This window comes from Salvelinus namaycush, chromosome 24 (assembly GCF_016432855.1).
Source record: "Salvelinus namaycush isolate Seneca chromosome 24, SaNama_1.0, whole genome shotgun sequence".
NCBI lineage: Eukaryota > Metazoa > Chordata > Actinopteri > Salmoniformes > Salmonidae > Salvelinus > Salvelinus namaycush.
In genome coordinates, this window is record NC_052330.1 from 25246460 (window position 1) to 25264411 (window position 17952).

A 17952-nucleotide genomic window follows, 5' to 3' on the forward strand; every position below is an offset into this window, starting at 1 on the left:
CCCATCAATACCGTCTCAATAACTCCCTCCTTTCTCAACCCGTCTCTCCACATCTACAACTATGCTTCTTCCCCACTCTCTTCTAATCTCATCCCCTTTTCTCCTAAGGTCCCCCTCTTCTCTGCCTCTTTCCTTGTTAGACGCCTGATTTAATCAGCTGTGCCTCTGTCCAGTTGCCCAGGCCAATAGTGCCAGCGGGGTAAGGTGTGTGGTGGTGGGGATAGCAGGCCCCCTGAGGTAGTGAGCTCCCAACACACATAGGAGCTGTAATCCAGCCTGTTAAAGGGGGCTGTGACACAGACCATTTAACTCCAACCTCCCTTCCTCCCGCTCACGTCTCCATCCCCCCACTTTCTTTATGCCTCTTCCTCACCATCTCAGCCTTGTTTCTTGCTAATGCCCCCTCTTAGAAAATAACAAAACATGAGCGAGAGTTAAAGAGTGAGAGAAGGAACCCAGACGGGAGAACGAGTCACAATTTCAGTTTATTTTTTATAAATGAGCAAAAAATGTTTTTAAAAAATGTTTTTGCTTGGTCATTATGGGGTGTTGTGTGTAGACTGATGAGGGAACAATAAAATGTAATCTATTTTAGCATAAGGCTGTGACGTAACAAAATCTGGAAAAATTCAGAGCGAAGGAACACAGATGGGAGGACGAAGCACTTTATTGGTGTCACAGCCATGGTAACCTCTGACCCATCAGCTCAGGCACAGCATGAGGCCAAGCAGATGACTACACCAGTACACCCCCGCCCCAACTCTGCAGACACACACCCACAGCCAACTCAATACACACACACAGTGTTCCCTGTGTGTTTCAGCCCGTCAAGGGCAGCTAATGAGGCCACTGACAGGCTCCCTGTGATTCTGAGAACATAGACCTGAACCTGAGCACAGCACACATCACCTCTACACACACACACTGCAGTAACAAACATGCCCACCTGGTGCTCCTGGAGCCCAGCCCAGTACCATGTGAATCTCTGAAATGGAGACCAAGGCACAGCTTATGCCAGGGTACAGAAATAACCACAGCATCGGGTGTGAACGCTGTGAACTGGAGAGCTGATGACTTCAATGTGTGTTAACAGTTAGTGTTACATCGGCATAAATATCTCACCCTGCAGAGCCTGTGGTTATTAGTGTATATAATATATATATATATATATGTTAGCTAGCATTGATACTCAGCACCAGCCCTTAATCAGTGATGATCCCTTACTTGGAACACCAAACACCTGATAAACTTTCACCTCACAACACCTTTACAATGCTTATGAAAGTGAAGGAGTGAATACATCATGGTCATGTGCTGATGCTTTGAGATCACTGGACATATGTCCTGAGTGTCAATCACACTTAATACAGCTATCTGGTTGTGTCCGTCTCCAGCAGGTCATGGTGTAATGGAAGGCCCTTTCACAGTGTTTAATATGAGGATTGTGTGCCAGTGTTGATCACCTGTGGAGTTAACAGCTTTAGTGTTATGTGGGCTGTAGAGGGCTGTGTATTAAGGCTGCTAGAAAACACACCGCTGCTCTAGCACTGGGAATTAAGTACAGGGGGAGGCAGAGAGCGGCAGCGAGCGAGAGAGAGGCAGAGAGTGAGGCAGAGAGGCAGCGAGCGAGGCAGAGAGGCAGCGAGCGAGAGAGCGAGGCAGAGAGAGCGAGGCAGAGGCAGCGAGAGAGCGAGGCAGAGGCAGCGAGAGAGCGAGGCAGAGGCAGCGAGAGAGCGAGGCAGAGGCAGCGAGAGAGCGAGGCAGAGGCAGCGAGAGAGCGAGGCAGAGGCAGCGAGAGAGCGAGGCAGAGGCAGCGAGAGAGCGAGGCTTTTAGTCAAAAAATGAGAGCGCCTGGGGAATAGGTGTAGTACTGGGGGCCTCGGTTAACCTCTACATCACCAGAGGAATAGAGGAGGAGTAGGATAAGGGTACGGCTAAAGGCTATAAGAACTGGTCATCTAGTGCGTTGGGAACAGATAATAAAAGGAGCAGATTTCTGGGCGTGGTAGAATAGGTTCAAGGCATAATGTACAGACAAGGGTATGGTAGGATGTGAGTACAATGGAAGTAAACCTATTCGTTGGGTGACGATGAGAGAGGTTTCGTCTCTGGAGGCATCAGTTAACCTAGGTGAGGTCTCCGCATGTGTGTGGGGTGGAACGAAAGAGCTATCAAAGGCATTTTGAGCGAGACTGAGGGCTCTACAGTAAAATAAAACAATAAAAACTAGCCAAGGCATATTGACAGAGAGAGGCATAAAGCAATCACAGGTGTTGATCAAGAGAGCTAAGACAACAACGGGTAAATAGAGATGAACGGGCAGAGCGGGTCAGTTAGGTACACACAGGACCTGAGTTCGAGGCTGGGGCCAACAAAATGAGGTACCGTGTTATTGAAATAGTCCAGGGGGCATCAGCTGTGTAACCGAGTGGTCATAGGGTCAAAAGAGCAGCAATAGGTGAGTCAGGGTTCTGTTCGGTAGTCACTACTATGCTAGGCGAGCAGGGGACACAGTGTTCAGAAAAGCTAGCGGGCCGGGGCTAGTAGATGGTTCTTCAGCGATATCGTAACATAATAGCCTTTTGAGATCACGTCAGCAGTCCAGTCGCGATGGATTGGCGGGGCTCCGTGTCGACAATAAAGGGTCCAGGCCAATTGGCAAAGGAGGTATTGTAGCCCTAGAATTAGCTGGTATACAGGCCTAGCTCGAGCCTAGCTGGTGCTTGCTTCGGGAACAGAGGAGTTAGCTAACAGTAACCGCTAGCTAGCTGCAATGATCCGGAGTAATGTTCCGGTGTAATGATCCAGAGCGTCAGGAATCCGGTGATATGGTAGAGAAGCAGTCCGATATGCTCTGGGTTGATATCGCGCTGTGCAGACTGGCAAGTGATTGTCCAAGCTAAGGCTGGCTGAAGCAGGGAAAACAGGTGAGGACCGCTAGCCGTGGCTAACAAAGACTAGTAGCTAGTTAGCTGGCTAGCTCCTGATGGAAGTTCCAGTTATAAGGAATAAAAATAACAGATCCGTACCACATTGGGTGAGGCGGGTTGCAGGAATCCGGTGATATGGTAGAGTAGGCTGCATAACGAAACAATCCCTAGTAAGCTAGTGTTTGAGGTTGGACTGGTTTTATGCACAACAACTTCTATCCAAGCTGGGAGAGAGCGAGAGGATGGCTCATGTCATGCAGGGTCAGGTAGCCTATAGCCTACAGGACAGTTGTATATTCTAAACTAGCTGATTAGTATGCTGCTGCATCAAAAATACATTTTACAATGTTTGAAGTTCCAACTTTAATTACTGAATAAGTAACGACATTATTGCCACCAGCCAGCAGTCTAAAAATGGCAGCATAGCGACATTGTGAATAGCTTCGTGAAATGTTAGGCTTAACATGAGAAAATGACAACCAAATTGGCCTACCAATAAACATTTATTCATTAGCTAAAGCAAACTATACAGTGCCTTCAGAAAGTACTCACACCCTTTGACTTTTTCCAAATTTTGTTGTGTTACAGCCTTAAAATTGATTCCATTTAGATTTTGTTTAACTGGCCTCACAATACCCCATAAAATCAAAGTGGAAATTAATAAAAAATGAAAAGCTGAAATATCTTGAGTCAATAAGTATTGAACCCCTTTGACACAGCAAGCCTAAATAACTTCAGGAGTAAAACATGTGCTTAACAAGTCATAATAAGTTGCATGGACTCACTCTGTGTGCAATAATAGTCTTTAACATGATTTTTGAATGAGTACCTCATCTCTGTACCCCACACATACAGATCATTTTAAGGTCCCTCAGTCAAGCAGTGAATTTCAAACCCAAAGACCAGGGAGGTTTTCTAATGCCTCGCAAAGGGCAACAAATTGGTAGATGGGTAGAAATATATTTAAAAAGCAGACATTGAATATCCCTTTGAGCATGGTGAAATGATTAAAACCTCTACGGGATTGGTGTTCCTTAACCGGGACAGTTGTTGCTAACGGGCGCTAATGTGACTAGAATGGCGTAAACAACCGCCAACTTTCAGGAAATAGACATGTTTTATATGGTCAGAGAGCTTAAATTATTGTTAATCTAACTGCAATGTCCAATTTACAGTAGCTATTACAGTGAAAAAATACCATGCTATTGTTTGAGGAGAGTGCACAACAACAAAACATTTATCACGGCAACTGGTTTGATACATTCACCTCTGAAGGTAAATAATGTACTTATATTGAGTAATCTTGCTCTGATTTGTCATTCTGAAGGTCCCAGAGATAAAATGTAGCATAGTTTTGTTTGATAAAATACATTTTAATATTCAAATGTAGGAACTGGGATCTAAAGTCTGAACCCCTGCTGTCTCTGTGTTCCTGAGTGGCAGAGTTACAGTTTTGACTTCAATCTACTTGAAAGATCTATGACAAGACCTGAAAATGGTGGTCTAGCAATGATCAACAACCAACTCATAGAGCTTGAAGAATTTTGAAAAGAATAATGCGCAAATGTTGCATAATCCAGGTGTGGAAAGCTCTTAGAGACTTACCCAGAAAGACTCTCAGCTGTAATCATTGCCAAAAGTGCTTCTACAAAGCATTAACTCAGGGCTGTGAATACTTACGTAAATTAGATATTTCTGTATTTCATTTATAATAAAGTTGCAAAAATGCCTAAAACCATGTTTCACTTTGTCATTATGGGGTATTGTATGTAGATAAAAAAAATAATATATATATAATCCATTTTGAATTCAGGCTGTAACAACTACATGTGGAATAAATCAAGGGGTATGAATACTTTCTGAAGGCAATGTACCAGCCCTGGCACCACAGAAAGCCTATCATCATTAGGCATGCAGCTTCATAGACTCACAATTTCAGCACCATGGACAGCGATCGGTAGTCAATACTTTGTGAGTGGCTGTCTGGGTGACACATTCAATTTGTTTTATTTTAGATTAGGGGTGGACCTTGCAGGGGTCCAGAGAAACTGAGTTCCAGCAGTGCTTATTGAGAGTATACTTGAGTGTGTGAGCGAGCGAGCGACTGATTGCTGGAGTTGTTCTCAGCTCTTAAAGCCACAATAACAAACTTACAAGTGGATGAGGTCAGCAATTAACCTCTGTAGAGTCTGTCTATAGCTTGCTGTTATCTGACAAAACATTGGACTCCAATCTATTCTCCCCTCGTGCTTTTCTCCCTCTACTCTTTCCTTTTCTACCTCCTCCTCTCTCTCGGTTTCTTTCCTATCTTCTTCCACTCCGTCTCTTCACTCCTCTCCTTCCATCTTCAGTATTTTGTCAAAAGCAAAAGCAAACCGCCTCAGACAGTTAGAGCCAACCTGACAGCTTGGACATAAATGAACGCATTATGCCACTCAACACCGTTTCTCAGAGAAAGGCTTTTGACAATGTGCATTAGAGAGGGGAAAAACAGGTGCCGTGTGTGTGCTAGTCACTCACAGAGACATGGGGAGCGGATGACTGCTTTCTTTTTGGGTGTGTGTGTAAGCGCACGCATGTGTTGTGTTTTCCTGATGTGCTGATGTAGCTGGATCCCGACGTGGATGAAAGCCTTTTCAAAACGCCAGTCCTCCAAATGGAAAGCTGTTATCACATGCAAATGACCATGCTGTCAAGAACATCAACGGGGATGAATAAAAATGAAAAGGAAGCAAGCACTCCAAAAGTTATTTATTTTTATTGACAATCAAAACGCTTCGCTCCTGGCACCGGCCATTAAGCAGTTTTCTTCCCCTAGCAGGCGCTCTCTCTGCTGTTATTAGTGTTGGAAATGGGCAGAGATGACAAACTGACAATGGGGCTATTTCTGTGGACGGACAGCTCCGAAATGGGAAATCTTGACATGCTGTAATAGTTAGACATCAGGGGAGAGAGAGGACTCTTCAGTGTGACAGCCTATATATGCACACTGGCCATTTGCAGCTGCGTAACACATGAAGGAAAATTGCCCTGCCTGCTCTTGTAGCGAAGCCTGCGTGTTCTTTGGGGAGGTGGATATAAATAATGGGATGAGATTTGATTCCCTAATAGATGATAATTCTGCTGTAATCTAGGTCACTCAGTGCTCCAGACTAACGTTTTCCCCTGGTGACACTGCTGTCACTAACTCTTTCAAATGGTGGCTCCAGCCCATGATTTGGTCGCACAGCCAAGTCAAAGGGTCGCAAAATGCAACTAAACGGTCGCTGCCTGGAGCCCTGGCACTTATGAGAAGGTTCTGTCTGTCAGTGTGGCTGATTATTCATGAAACAGAGAGAGTCTGGGAGTAATGCACAACGAAAGTGCTTCACTAGTTTCTTCAACCTGGTGATGTGCACATTTTCAAGGGCTGGGAATTCTCCAAGAAGATGGAGAATAAGCTATAGGACAATTTATTTTAGTTATCTCAGGTATAGCCGACTAGCTCTAGCTAATAAGTATGTTAGATTTTGTACTTGCAATCAAATATCGATAATATCATTCCAAAATAATGTTACGATATGCAACTGTATCGATCCCCCCCCTTCTTTCAGCTCAGCATTAACATCCAGATTCAACTAACCACCAATAAGTAGGCTAATTAGTAGAATCAGGTGTGTTGGTGCTGGGCTGTAACAAAAGCCTGCAAACCATGTAGCTTTCCATGAGCAGGGCTGAAGAACACTGCTGGTGACAACCATCTGCCTAGTAGAACCTGTGTGACTGAAGGAAGTAGTAGAGTTCAGGCTGTGCTTAATTCCAAAAGGGATTTCAGGGGCCCTGCCATCCAAGTTAAATGTCACAAGTAATGAGACCTCCAATTAATGAATATAAATGAAAGAGAAGTAGAGAGGAGGAACGGAACAGGGCACACCACTCCCCTCCTAATACGTACCAGGCAGCGAGCCAGCCCTACCCAACCACTGTGGAGATATCAGCCTTAAACGTAGACTCTCACCCCGCTCACTGGAAATTCAATTTGTTCCGTAAACCGGGTGGATGAAAAAGCAATTATACACAGTGCCCTCTTTTCACGATCTGTCTTAAAGATATCTCCTCTTTTTCCATCGCCTAACAAATAAGCCTCCAGATTAGCGCAGTCTGCGTTCATAGGGAGGGAGCGTTCCCACGGTTCTTGGTGGCAGCCACCCGCGGCGACTCTGTGGCGCACCGTATTTTTATTAGTATTTTTTATTTTTTTAAATCGGGAGCATCGGCCAAACACGACCCACCTTTGACCAGACGGAAGGATCAGACCCGTCAATCACTTGAGACGCCACTGACGAGCGAGGCAAGGTGGAAACCGCGCACCCCTCAATCTCCGTTACCCCCTGGGGCAAGGGTAACCAAGGGGAGATAACGCTTTGATAGCAGGGGATGTGGGTGATGTCACAGTGAAATATAGGGATGGAAGAAGAGAGAACACAGGGATGGAGAGCATGTCAGAGAAGCACTTATTTTACACCAATTAGACTACAACCATGCTGCTTCTTCCTTTTCTTACAAGGGCCGTTTGGTCGGTCGGTAGAGAGAAGAGAGCGAAAGGAGTAAAAAAAGAGCACTGCCCCAATTTACACCCAGGGAATTAGGTGGAACATAAGCGTGACTGTGTAAAGTGTCTGGAAACCGCTGCACATATTCACTTTCCTATCCTGTCAATCAATTCGGAGACCAACTTGCCGGAGCGGGTAGCTGGAGAGTAGAAAGCGCAGAATGCCTCATGTTTGAGTCATGTCCTGGCTGCGTTCTTAAAATGGCTGTATGGAAGAAACAACACCTGTTGATTGAGTGAAGATGTGGAGTTGCATCAGAGATGCACTGCTGTCTGCCACTTAAATTGGATCGGTCCTCTCTGGGATGACAGGGGTTTAAAGTGTGTCTCGTAGGACACACAGAGCGAAAGAGTGAGGGCAGACGATATTAGTCTAAGAAATCAGGAGCATCCATCTGAGAAAGGAGAGAGTGACACCAGCAGCCCCAGAGAGGCCTGAATCCTGGGGAGGATTAGGGGCCAGTCTCCCATGATTGAGTCCCCCATCCTCCACCCCCCCAATCACTCTCTCTCTTTCCTTCAATCCCCATGTTGTCCTCTACTCCACCCCTCCTCAATCCCCCACCTCCCCTCTCATCAGCATGACACAGAACATGGCCACACAACACTTACTGTGAGTCGCTGGTGATCGACCACTAGTGGAGGTGGCGGAGTGGGAGGGATCTGTGGAGACTCTTCCTCTGTCATGTCAGCCGAACCCTTCGACTGCTCTGATTGACTCTTTCTGCACTTCCTTCCCTTGGACCCGCCTTGAAACAGAAAGAGAGAACAGGTAAACGACAGCCCACCTACAATCACCTTTGACCTATAATTGTTTATATACCATCATTAACCAGGTAGGTTAGGAGAACATACCATATGACAAAGCCTATTCACAAACCAGGGCTTGTTTGAATTGAAGCAAAGGCCTGACAACCAAAGAGAACAAAAATAGCTGGCCCGCTACATACACAGCCTGTGATCTGCTGGCTTCTAGTTTACCAGCCTGAGTGGTAATACACTGTCTGTAGGATCCAGCCACCACTAATACTCCAGGCCTCCCAAATCACCCAGTAGCTCAGGGCTTCCAATCCACAGTCCTGAGTCGTTAATCACACACACAGGCATATTGGCTTATCACACACGCACACACAGACAGGCCTATTGGCTTGTCCCAGACACCACACACGCTGACATGCGCACACAAACTCACACTTGTCCCAGACACTACACGCCACTAAATCAATGGCAAACGGTCCAAGGCCAAAGAAAAAATGTGAGAGGGAGAAAAAAGCCAACCTTGTGACATTTTTCACAGTAAAACCTTTTTTCGAGAATAAATCGAGAGTGGTTTTGGATATTCTACAAAAGGTACACGACCTCAGCAGCTTTTGTGGATTTAATTGAAATATGCTGTCTGTAGACTAAAGGAAAACATTTCACATGCCATACTTCTGGGATTATTCATGTCCTGTCATTTTACAAGCAAACTCAGTGTAAGTCTTTTGAGGTTAGACTGCCTGTTAAAATCTGTGGATGTGTTTCTAGGTTGTCTGGTGCTCTCTGGGGGAAAGATCAGAACGGATAATCTGTACAAGTAACTCAGAGTTACTGAAATTAACCCATTGACATGATGCAATATTTATACAAGTCAAAGTTAGACAGATATAGTCAGCATATATCAAGTCATGATTCTAGGAGTAGGTAGAAGTTAGCCACAGATAACCTCTCAGTACCTTCTCTATCCTGCTCATGCTCCTCCTCGCCCGTCTCCATGTCTCCTTTCCTCCCGTCCTGAGGAGGGCGCTCCTGAATACCTCTGCTCTCTGCAGACATCGACACATCATCTTTCCCCTCCGCCCCCTCACCTGTGCCCTCTGTAGGACCTTCCTCTGTCTCAGAGCTCTTGAGGGCCTGCGAGTCCAAGCTGTCCATGGACTCATCCCCATTCACACACTCCTCCCGAGGGATAGGGGGCGCTGTGGCCGTCCTAGGGGCTGACAAGTGCTGCTCAGCCTTAGACTGGGCCTCCTTGTGTTTCGCCTGGGGATCATCAGGCTTGTCTTGGGGCTTCTCGCCATCGGCCTGGGTACCCTTATCTTTAGACTGGAGATCTTCATCTTTAGACCCCTCACCTTCAGACTGGATCAACTTGTCCTGGGCTTGAGGCCCCTCGTCTTTACAATGAGACTCTTCCCTTTCAGATGGGGAAGACTCGCTTTTAGACTGGAGGTCTTTGTCTGTGGATTTGGCTTTGTCGCCTGTAGCCGGTGTCTCTTCTTTCTTGGGCCCTGTCCCTGTGCTGCTCTCCCCCTGTGTCTTGGTCTCTGTGCTCCGGCCCCTAGGTGCCGTGTTGGAGTGCTCTTCCTCCATGGAGATGCTTTGTGTGTGAGGGTGTGTGTGGTGTCCGTTGGGCTGAGGGTCCATGGTGTCGCAGGAAGACTCTTCATCCTGAGTCAGACAGGAATCGCTGGGTCCCGCCGTCTCTGGCTCAGGCTCCGCACCTTCATCCTCCTCTTCCTCCATTCCCTTCTTGTAGTTCTTCTTCTTCCTGATGATGCCCCGCCCCCAAGATGGCCGCCGACGCGTTTTCCTCTTCATGTGATCTGGAAGCAGAGAGAAAAAAAACATTTGGTTAGTTCAGTCAAATGGAACACCAGTCTCTACCTCACTGGTTCCGCTTGCACACACCAGTCTCTACCACACTGGTTCCGCTTGCACACACCAGTCTCTACCACACTGGTTCCGCTTGCACACACCAGTCTCTACCACACTGGTTCCGCTTGCACACACCAGTCTCTACCACACTGGTTCCGCTTGCACACACCAGTCTCTACCACACTGGTTCCGCTTGCACACACCAGTCTCTACCACACTGGTTCCGCTTGCACACACCAGTCTCTACCACACTGGTTCCGCTTGCACACACCAGTCTCTACCACACTGGTTCCGCTTGCACACACCAGTCTCTACCACACTGGTTCCGCTTGCACACACCAGTCTCTACCACACTGGTTCCGCTTGCACACACCAGTCTCTACCACACTGGTTCCGCTTGCACACACCAGTCTCTACCACACTGGTTCCGCTTGCACACACCCGACTACTACACTGGTTCCGCTTGCACACACCCGACTCTACTAAACTGGCTTTTGTTCCAGACCCTGCTCTAACACACTAAATGGAAGACTTGGTTAAATTAAATATATTGTGTAGTTTGCTGTGTTTTATGTACATCATTTTTAAGCACATGAACAAATTAATTTCCCAAGTTGATCTGAATCTGATGTGAATCCTTACAAATAAACCTTCATTAAGTGGTAATTCACTGGACTGACGTGACAGTGGACTAACACCTAGCAACTGAGTTGCCTTGTCCCTGCCAGGTCTTAAATACAAGGGCGGCATCAGATGTCCACTACATTGCGGTGGTCTGTGTTCTACATGACAGGGGGAGGTGAGGGTAGTTAGCCCCGCGTAAAGAGGGGCTGTGGGAGTAATTGCTAGTTGGATGAGGCAGACCATTGAGAGCGAGAGAGAACGAGAGAAAGGGAGGAAGCTCAAACTTCTAACTGAAAACAATCGAAAATAGCCCCAGATCTGCCCCACATCAAACTGGATTTGCCTGCTGTTCCCTCACGCGAAGAGACTTCCTTTTGCTCTCTAGCCAAAAAGTCTGGCATAATGGACTGACCACCCCTCCCTTTCTACAGCGCTGTGGTCCGGCAGAAATGATTTCTAGTGTTTGAGATGTTGACTGCATGTCACTTTGTGGTCATTTGGTCATAATCAGAGAGAACTGGAGAGTGATGAAAAGAGAGTGGGAGAGAGAGAGATGGAAGGAGAGAGATATGGTGAGACAGAGAGGTAGAAGGAGAGAGACGGTACTTAGGTGGTAGCCAAGGCTACTGCTGCAGGGATGTGACTGACACATGAAAAAAACTAAGTTAGAGAGTGGGAGCAAGAGTCTGCCATCTGAGAAAGTTCAGTAAACATGTCACAGGGTGTGGTAGACATTGACATAGTGAAACTTCTGCAGGGTCAGATTCTACACGCTGCCTTTTCCAAACTACAGCCGCAGGGTGAGTTGCGCACGGAGGGGTCCATTGGCGGGAAGAAGGCAATATAAAAGACACATTGGTTATACCAGAACTGTGATTTGGGGCATACATGTCTTTCTTCTTATTTAAATTGCTACAAAAGCCCAAAACAATCTCATTAAATAATAACAGTATAGCCTGCCTTAGCTAAATCTGAAAAAATTGATGGCTGACGTAGTGGGAAAGAAAAGCAGGTCTTCCCGTAAAGTAGTTCTTCAGTTTCAGGCCGAATGATAAAGGTTAACCAGCAGAACTGACCCCAGTCAATTGCAGAATATTCAAAAAGATTATTAGGGCGAAGAATGGACAGACCACAAACATCCGTCATCCTACGGAGTTCGCTACTCTGGGGTTGAACATGCTGGTGGTCTTTGCTATAAAGAATGTTATAAATAACTAGTATTATCTGATTGTATATTTAGGATTTTTACAGTTTGATAGGCAAAAGGCATAGGCTAAACTGGGGTACACCAAATAAATAAAAATATATACAGTGGGGAGAACAAGTATTTGATACACTGCCGATTTTGCAGGTTTTCCTACTTACAAAGCATGTAGAGGTCTGTAATTTTTATCATAGGTACACTTCAACTGTGAGAGACGGAATCTAAAACAAAAATCCAGAAAATCACATTGTATGATTTTTAAGTAATTAATTTGCATTTTATTGCATGACATAAGTATTTGATCACCTACCAACCAGTAAGAATTCCGGCTCTCACAGACCTGTTAGTTTTTCTTTAAGAAGCCCTCCTGTTCTCCACTCATTACCTGTATTAACTGCACTTGTTTGAACTCGTTACCTGTATAAAAGACACCTGTCCACACACTCAATCAAACAGACTCCAACCTCTCCACAATGGCCAAGACCAGAGAGCTGTGTAAGGACATCAGGGATAAAATTGTAGACCTGCACAAGGCTGGGATGGGCTACAGGACAATAGGCAAGCAGCTTGGTGAGAAGGCAACAACTGTTGGCGCAATTATTACAAAATGGAAGTAGGAAAACCTGCAAAATCGGCAGTGTCTCAAATACTTGTTCTCCCAACTGTATATATATTTATAAATGGACTGTTTGAAAATGTGATTTAATAAAAAGAGAAAATAATTTTTATATATATATTAATTATTTTCACTTTTTATTAAATCACATTTTCAAACAGTCCATTTATATTTTCCAACAGGGCTATACATTTGGGTGAGTTCTTTTCTCTCGCCCGAGTAGCCTCGTTTCACTGCCAAAAATAAAATAAAACATCTAGTGTTCAGCGAAATAACAACAATGTCAAATACAGGTAACCTAGTCAAAAATTAACATCCAATCACATTAACTGTTACTCTCTCGCGGGAATTCCACTAACGGTCCGTATGTAGCCAAACGTAGCTGCTGCTCATTCCATTTGCTCGAAAATGAATAAATGGTTAGAAAAAGTAAGGCCCGCGTCCATAGAGACACATACCAGCTCTACTGGTAACATTAGTACTGCTACTACAAGCAGTACTACACCAGCACCTGTCGACGACAAGTTGTTCTGCTTCCACGAGCACATCCAATGCTCACATCAGTAATTATACATTTGTTGTTAGCCCAGCTAGCATGGACACTGACAGTTGTGAATCTGATGCAGCCGAAGAGCTACTGCCCCCTTACCCGGGAAAGCACAGAACAACAGACAGGGACGTTGGACCATCGAAGAGGCGCAAATATGATGAAAACTACATTGATTTGGGGTTTACTTATGTGCAAAACTACTATCTCACAACTCAATGAAACCTTCAGTCTTGCGCAGACATGCCAATTTCTAAAATAAGCCACAGGAGTTTTTTTTTGCGAATATTAAGATGACTTTCGAGTAGTAAGACATGTATAAAAGCAAGAGATACCATTAATAAGAAGGTGCTAGAAGTGAGCAACCGAGTGGCTAGGACAGGCAAGCCCCAAACTATTGTGGAGGGCTTAATTCTTCCTGCTGCCTCGGATATTGCTGGGACAATGCTGGGACAAAAGCCAATACTATACATACAATGCCTTCATCAAACAACACTTTCACAACGCATCAGTGACATGGCAGGAGATGTTTTAAAACAATTACTGTCATACAAGCCAGTGAATTCTATGCGTTACAGCTGTAATATTTCTAAAGTACTGGACAGCTTTGTGACATCAACTGGACTTTGGTGGTCAAGATGTGTTGGTATCTGTACTGAATGCGGAAAAGCCATGACAGGGAGACATAGTGGAGTGGTAAAGTGCGTGCAAGCAGTTGCTTCCAACGCTATACTGCAGCATCCACCAAGAGGCTCTTGCTGCCAAAGGGAATGCCTGACAGCTTGAAAGACGTTTTGGACACAGTGAAAATGGTTAACTTTGTTAAAGCAAGGCCCCTGAACTTGTGTATTGTCTGCACTATGCAATGATACAGGCAGCGACCATGTAACGATTTTACAACATACAGAAGTGCACTGGTTATCAAGGGGCAAAGTATTGACACATTTATTTGAATTGAGAGACGAGCTTAAAGTTTTCTTTACTGACCATTTTCACTTGTCTGACCACTTGCATGATGATGAGTTTATTCTCGTCTATATGATCTGAATCTAGGATTACAGTGACTCTCCGCAACTATATTCAAAGTGCGGGGCAAAATTGAGGCTATGATTAAGAAGTTGGAGCTCTTCTCTGTCTGCATTAACAAGGACAACACACAGGTCGTTCCATCATTGTATGATTTTTTGTGTGCAAATTAACTCAAGCTTACTGACAATGTCAAATGTGATATAGCGAAGCACCTGAGTGAGTTGGGTGCGCAATTACGCAGGTACTTTCCTGAAACGGATGACACAAACAACTGGATTCGTTATCCCTTTCATGCCCTGCCTCCAGTCCACTTACCGATATCTGAACAAGAGAGCCACATCGAAACTGCAACAAGCAGATCTGTGAAAATGTAATTTAAATCAGGTTGGGCTGCGCTAAGAGTATCCTGCCTTGGCAAATCGCGCTGTTAAGACACTGATGCCCTTTGCAACCACGTACCTGTGAGAGTGGATTCTCGGCCCTCACTAGTACGAAAACTAAATACAGGCACAGACTGTGTGGAAAATGATTTAAAACTGACTCTCTCCAGTACAACATTGCAGAGTTATGTGCATCCTTTCAAGCACACCCTTCTCATTAACCTGTGGTGAGTTATTAACAATTGTTGATGAACAAATAAGGTTTTATATGTATGATGGCTAAAAAAAGAGCAAAATTATAGATTATTTTTATATTATTATTTGTGCCCTGGTCCTATAAGAGCTCTTTGTTACTTCCCACGACCTGGGTTGTGACAAAAACACACTAATTATTATGTTTAATAAATGTATATCGTATAGTGTGTGTGTGGCAGGCTTACAATGATGGCAAAAAAACATTTTAGAGTGCGCTGACCCTGGTGCTAGAGGGGGTATGCAGCTGGAGGTTGAAAGTTTGAAGGGGTACGGGACTATAAAAAGTTTGGGAACCCCTGGCCTAAAGGATAATAAGCCTATTTGTTTTTACCATTAGCCAATGTTCATTCAAGTGTTATAAATAATCATTTGTTTTATCTCATACATACACATAATTAGTAAGCCATTAAAAAATACTGACAGCGACTTATTTTCTATTCCCGCTTTTTGAAAGTGCTGCTGCGGAAGCTTATGACCGTTGCACAATTCAAGAACATTGCTAAACACTTTAACAATATTATGAATAATAGTTTAACTTGTATTGACAGTAGCCTACGTGTAGGCCTATATTATTGGCTGTTTGATTTGCCTGAAGGGATTTCCTGACAGCACAATTTATTTTGTTTACACTTTGGTCTAGTAAAGCTGAAACATATGAGGTTAGTTTAAAGTCTAACTTGCAAATATTTGTTCTCTCTCATTATTACTATACTACGTTTTAAGTTAGGCCAGCCATTCTTAAAGTATGGGTCACGACCCACTTTAATGGTGGGTCACGTGTCAGAGTAAATGTATAATTATTCATTAATTACTGGAATTGATTTGGCCAAGTGCATCTGCACTCTCTGTTCGTCTAACTACCACGTGCATTCGTAATATATTCAGACCCCTTGACTTTATCCACATTTTGTTACGTTACAGCCTTATTCTAAAATAGATTAAATAGTTGTTTTTCCTCAACCTACACATAATACCCCATAATGACACAGCAATAACAGGTTCACATTTTTTTTGTATATGTATTAAAAATAAAAACTGAAATATTATATTTGCATAAGTATTCAGACCCTTTACTCAATACTTTGTTGAAGCACCTTTGGCAGCGATTACAGCCTCAAGTCTTGGCACACCTGCATTTGGGGAGTTTCTACCATTCTTCTCTGCAGATGCTCTGTCAGGATGGATAGGAGGCGTCGCTGCACAGCTATTTTCAGGTCTCTCCAGAGTTGTTAGATCGGGTTCAAGTCCGGGCTCTGGCTGGACCACTCAAGGACATTCAGAGACTTGTCCCGAAGCCACTCTTGCGTTGTCTTGGCTGTGTGCTTAGGGTCGTTGTACTGTTAGAAGGTGAACCGTCCTGGAGCAGGTTTTCATCAAGGATCTCTCTGTACTTTACTCAATTCATCTTTCCATCGATCCTGGCTAGTCTACCAGTCCCTGCTGCTGAAAAAAATCCCAACATGATGCTGCCACCACCATGCTTCACCGTAGGGATGGTGGCAGGTTTCCTCCAGATGTGACGCTTGGCATTCAAATTAAACATTCATCTTACAAAGGAGTTGTTTAATCTAACTACTTAACGGTACATGGAATTGTATTTTGTTTTGAACAATAAAAAAAAAAATCTTTACAGGAAAATGACACGGGCACGATCTGATGTGTGGAGACATTTCATTTCACAAGCTGTACATTTGCAAATACTGTGCCAAATCATACGTGAAGAATGCAACAAAGATGCAGAATCATCTGGCCAAGTGCATAAAGTTCCCTCAGCGCAAACAACAAGCACGCTCTGACAAAAGTCCCTCTACTTCTATTCGAGGTGAAAATGATGAATCAGACACCTTATCAATAGCAACAGCTCATGGTCCTCCTGGACAACATCATCTCCACCCCTCAACCAGTATTCTACAAGAGCACAGACACAATGGACAACAGACACACCGGTCCCTACATCGGTTCTACTTCAGGCGCCGACAGAGATGGCCGCCTCGCTTCGCGTTCCTAGGAAACTATGCAGTATTTTGTTTTTTTATGTGTTATTTCTTACATTGGTACCCCAGGTAATCTTAGGTTTCATTACATACAGTCGGGAGGAACTACTGAATATAAGAGCAACGTCAACTCACCATCGTTACAACCAGGAATATGACTCTCCCGAAGCGGATCCTGTGTTTTGCCTTCCACCCAGTACAATGGATCTGATCCCAGCCGGCGACCCTAAACAACGACGCCGTAAAAGGGGCAAACGAAGGTCAGGCTTCAGAGACGGGCACATCGCGCTCCACTCCCTAGCATACTACTCGCCAATGTCCAGTCTCTTGACAACAAGGTTGATGAAATCCGAGCAAGGGTAACATTCCAGAGAGACATCAGAGATTGTAACGTTCTTTGCTTCACGGAAACATGGCTCACTCGAGAGACGCTAACGGAGTCGGTGCAGCCAGCTGGTTTCTTCACGCATCGCGCCGACAGAAACAAACATCTTTCTGGTAAGAAGAGGGGCGGGGGTGTATGCCTTATGATTAACGAGACGTGGTGTGATCATAACAACATACAGGAACTCAAGTCATTCTGTTCACCTGATTTAGAATTCCTCACAATCAAATGTCGACCGCATTATCTACCAAGGGAATTCTCTTCGATTATAATCACAGCCGTATATATTCCCCCCCAAGCAGACACATCGATGGCCCTGAACGAACTTTATCTGACTTTATGTAAACTGGAAACCACACACCCTGAGGCTGCATTCATCGTAGCTGGGGATTTTAACAAGGCTAATCTGAAAACAAAACTCCCTAAATTTTATCAGCATATCGATTGTGCTACCAGGGGTGGTAAAACCTTGGATCATTGTTATACTAACTTCCGCGACGCATATAAGGCCCTCCCCCGCCCTCCTTTCAGAAAAGCTGACCACGACTCCATTTTGTTGCTTCCAGCCTACAAACAGAAACTAAAACAGCAAGCTCCCGCGCTCAGGTCTGTTCAACACTGGTCTGACCAATCTGATTCCACGATTCAAGACTGCTTCGATCACGTGGATTGGGATATGTTCCGCATTGCGTCCAACAACAACATTGACGAATACGCTGATTCGGTGAGCGAGTTCATTAGAAAGTGCATTGACGATGTC

General features: G+C 44.7%; 1 protein-coding gene across 1 annotated transcript in view; it reads right to left on the reverse strand.

The window, feature by feature from the left end:
- LOC120019112 (ATPase family AAA domain-containing protein 2-like) overlaps positions 1 to 17952 on the reverse strand; it is a 113020-nt gene that overhangs the window by 7705 nt on the left and 87363 nt on the right. The window contains exons 25-26 of the mRNA XM_038962374.1: positions 9237 to 10106; positions 8134 to 8270 (exon numbers count right to left, since the gene is read on the reverse strand). Of these exons, the coding sequence (XP_038818302.1) occupies positions 8134 to 8270; positions 9237 to 10106 (1007 nt within the window). The remainder of the gene's footprint in view (positions 1 to 8133; positions 8271 to 9236; positions 10107 to 17952) is intronic.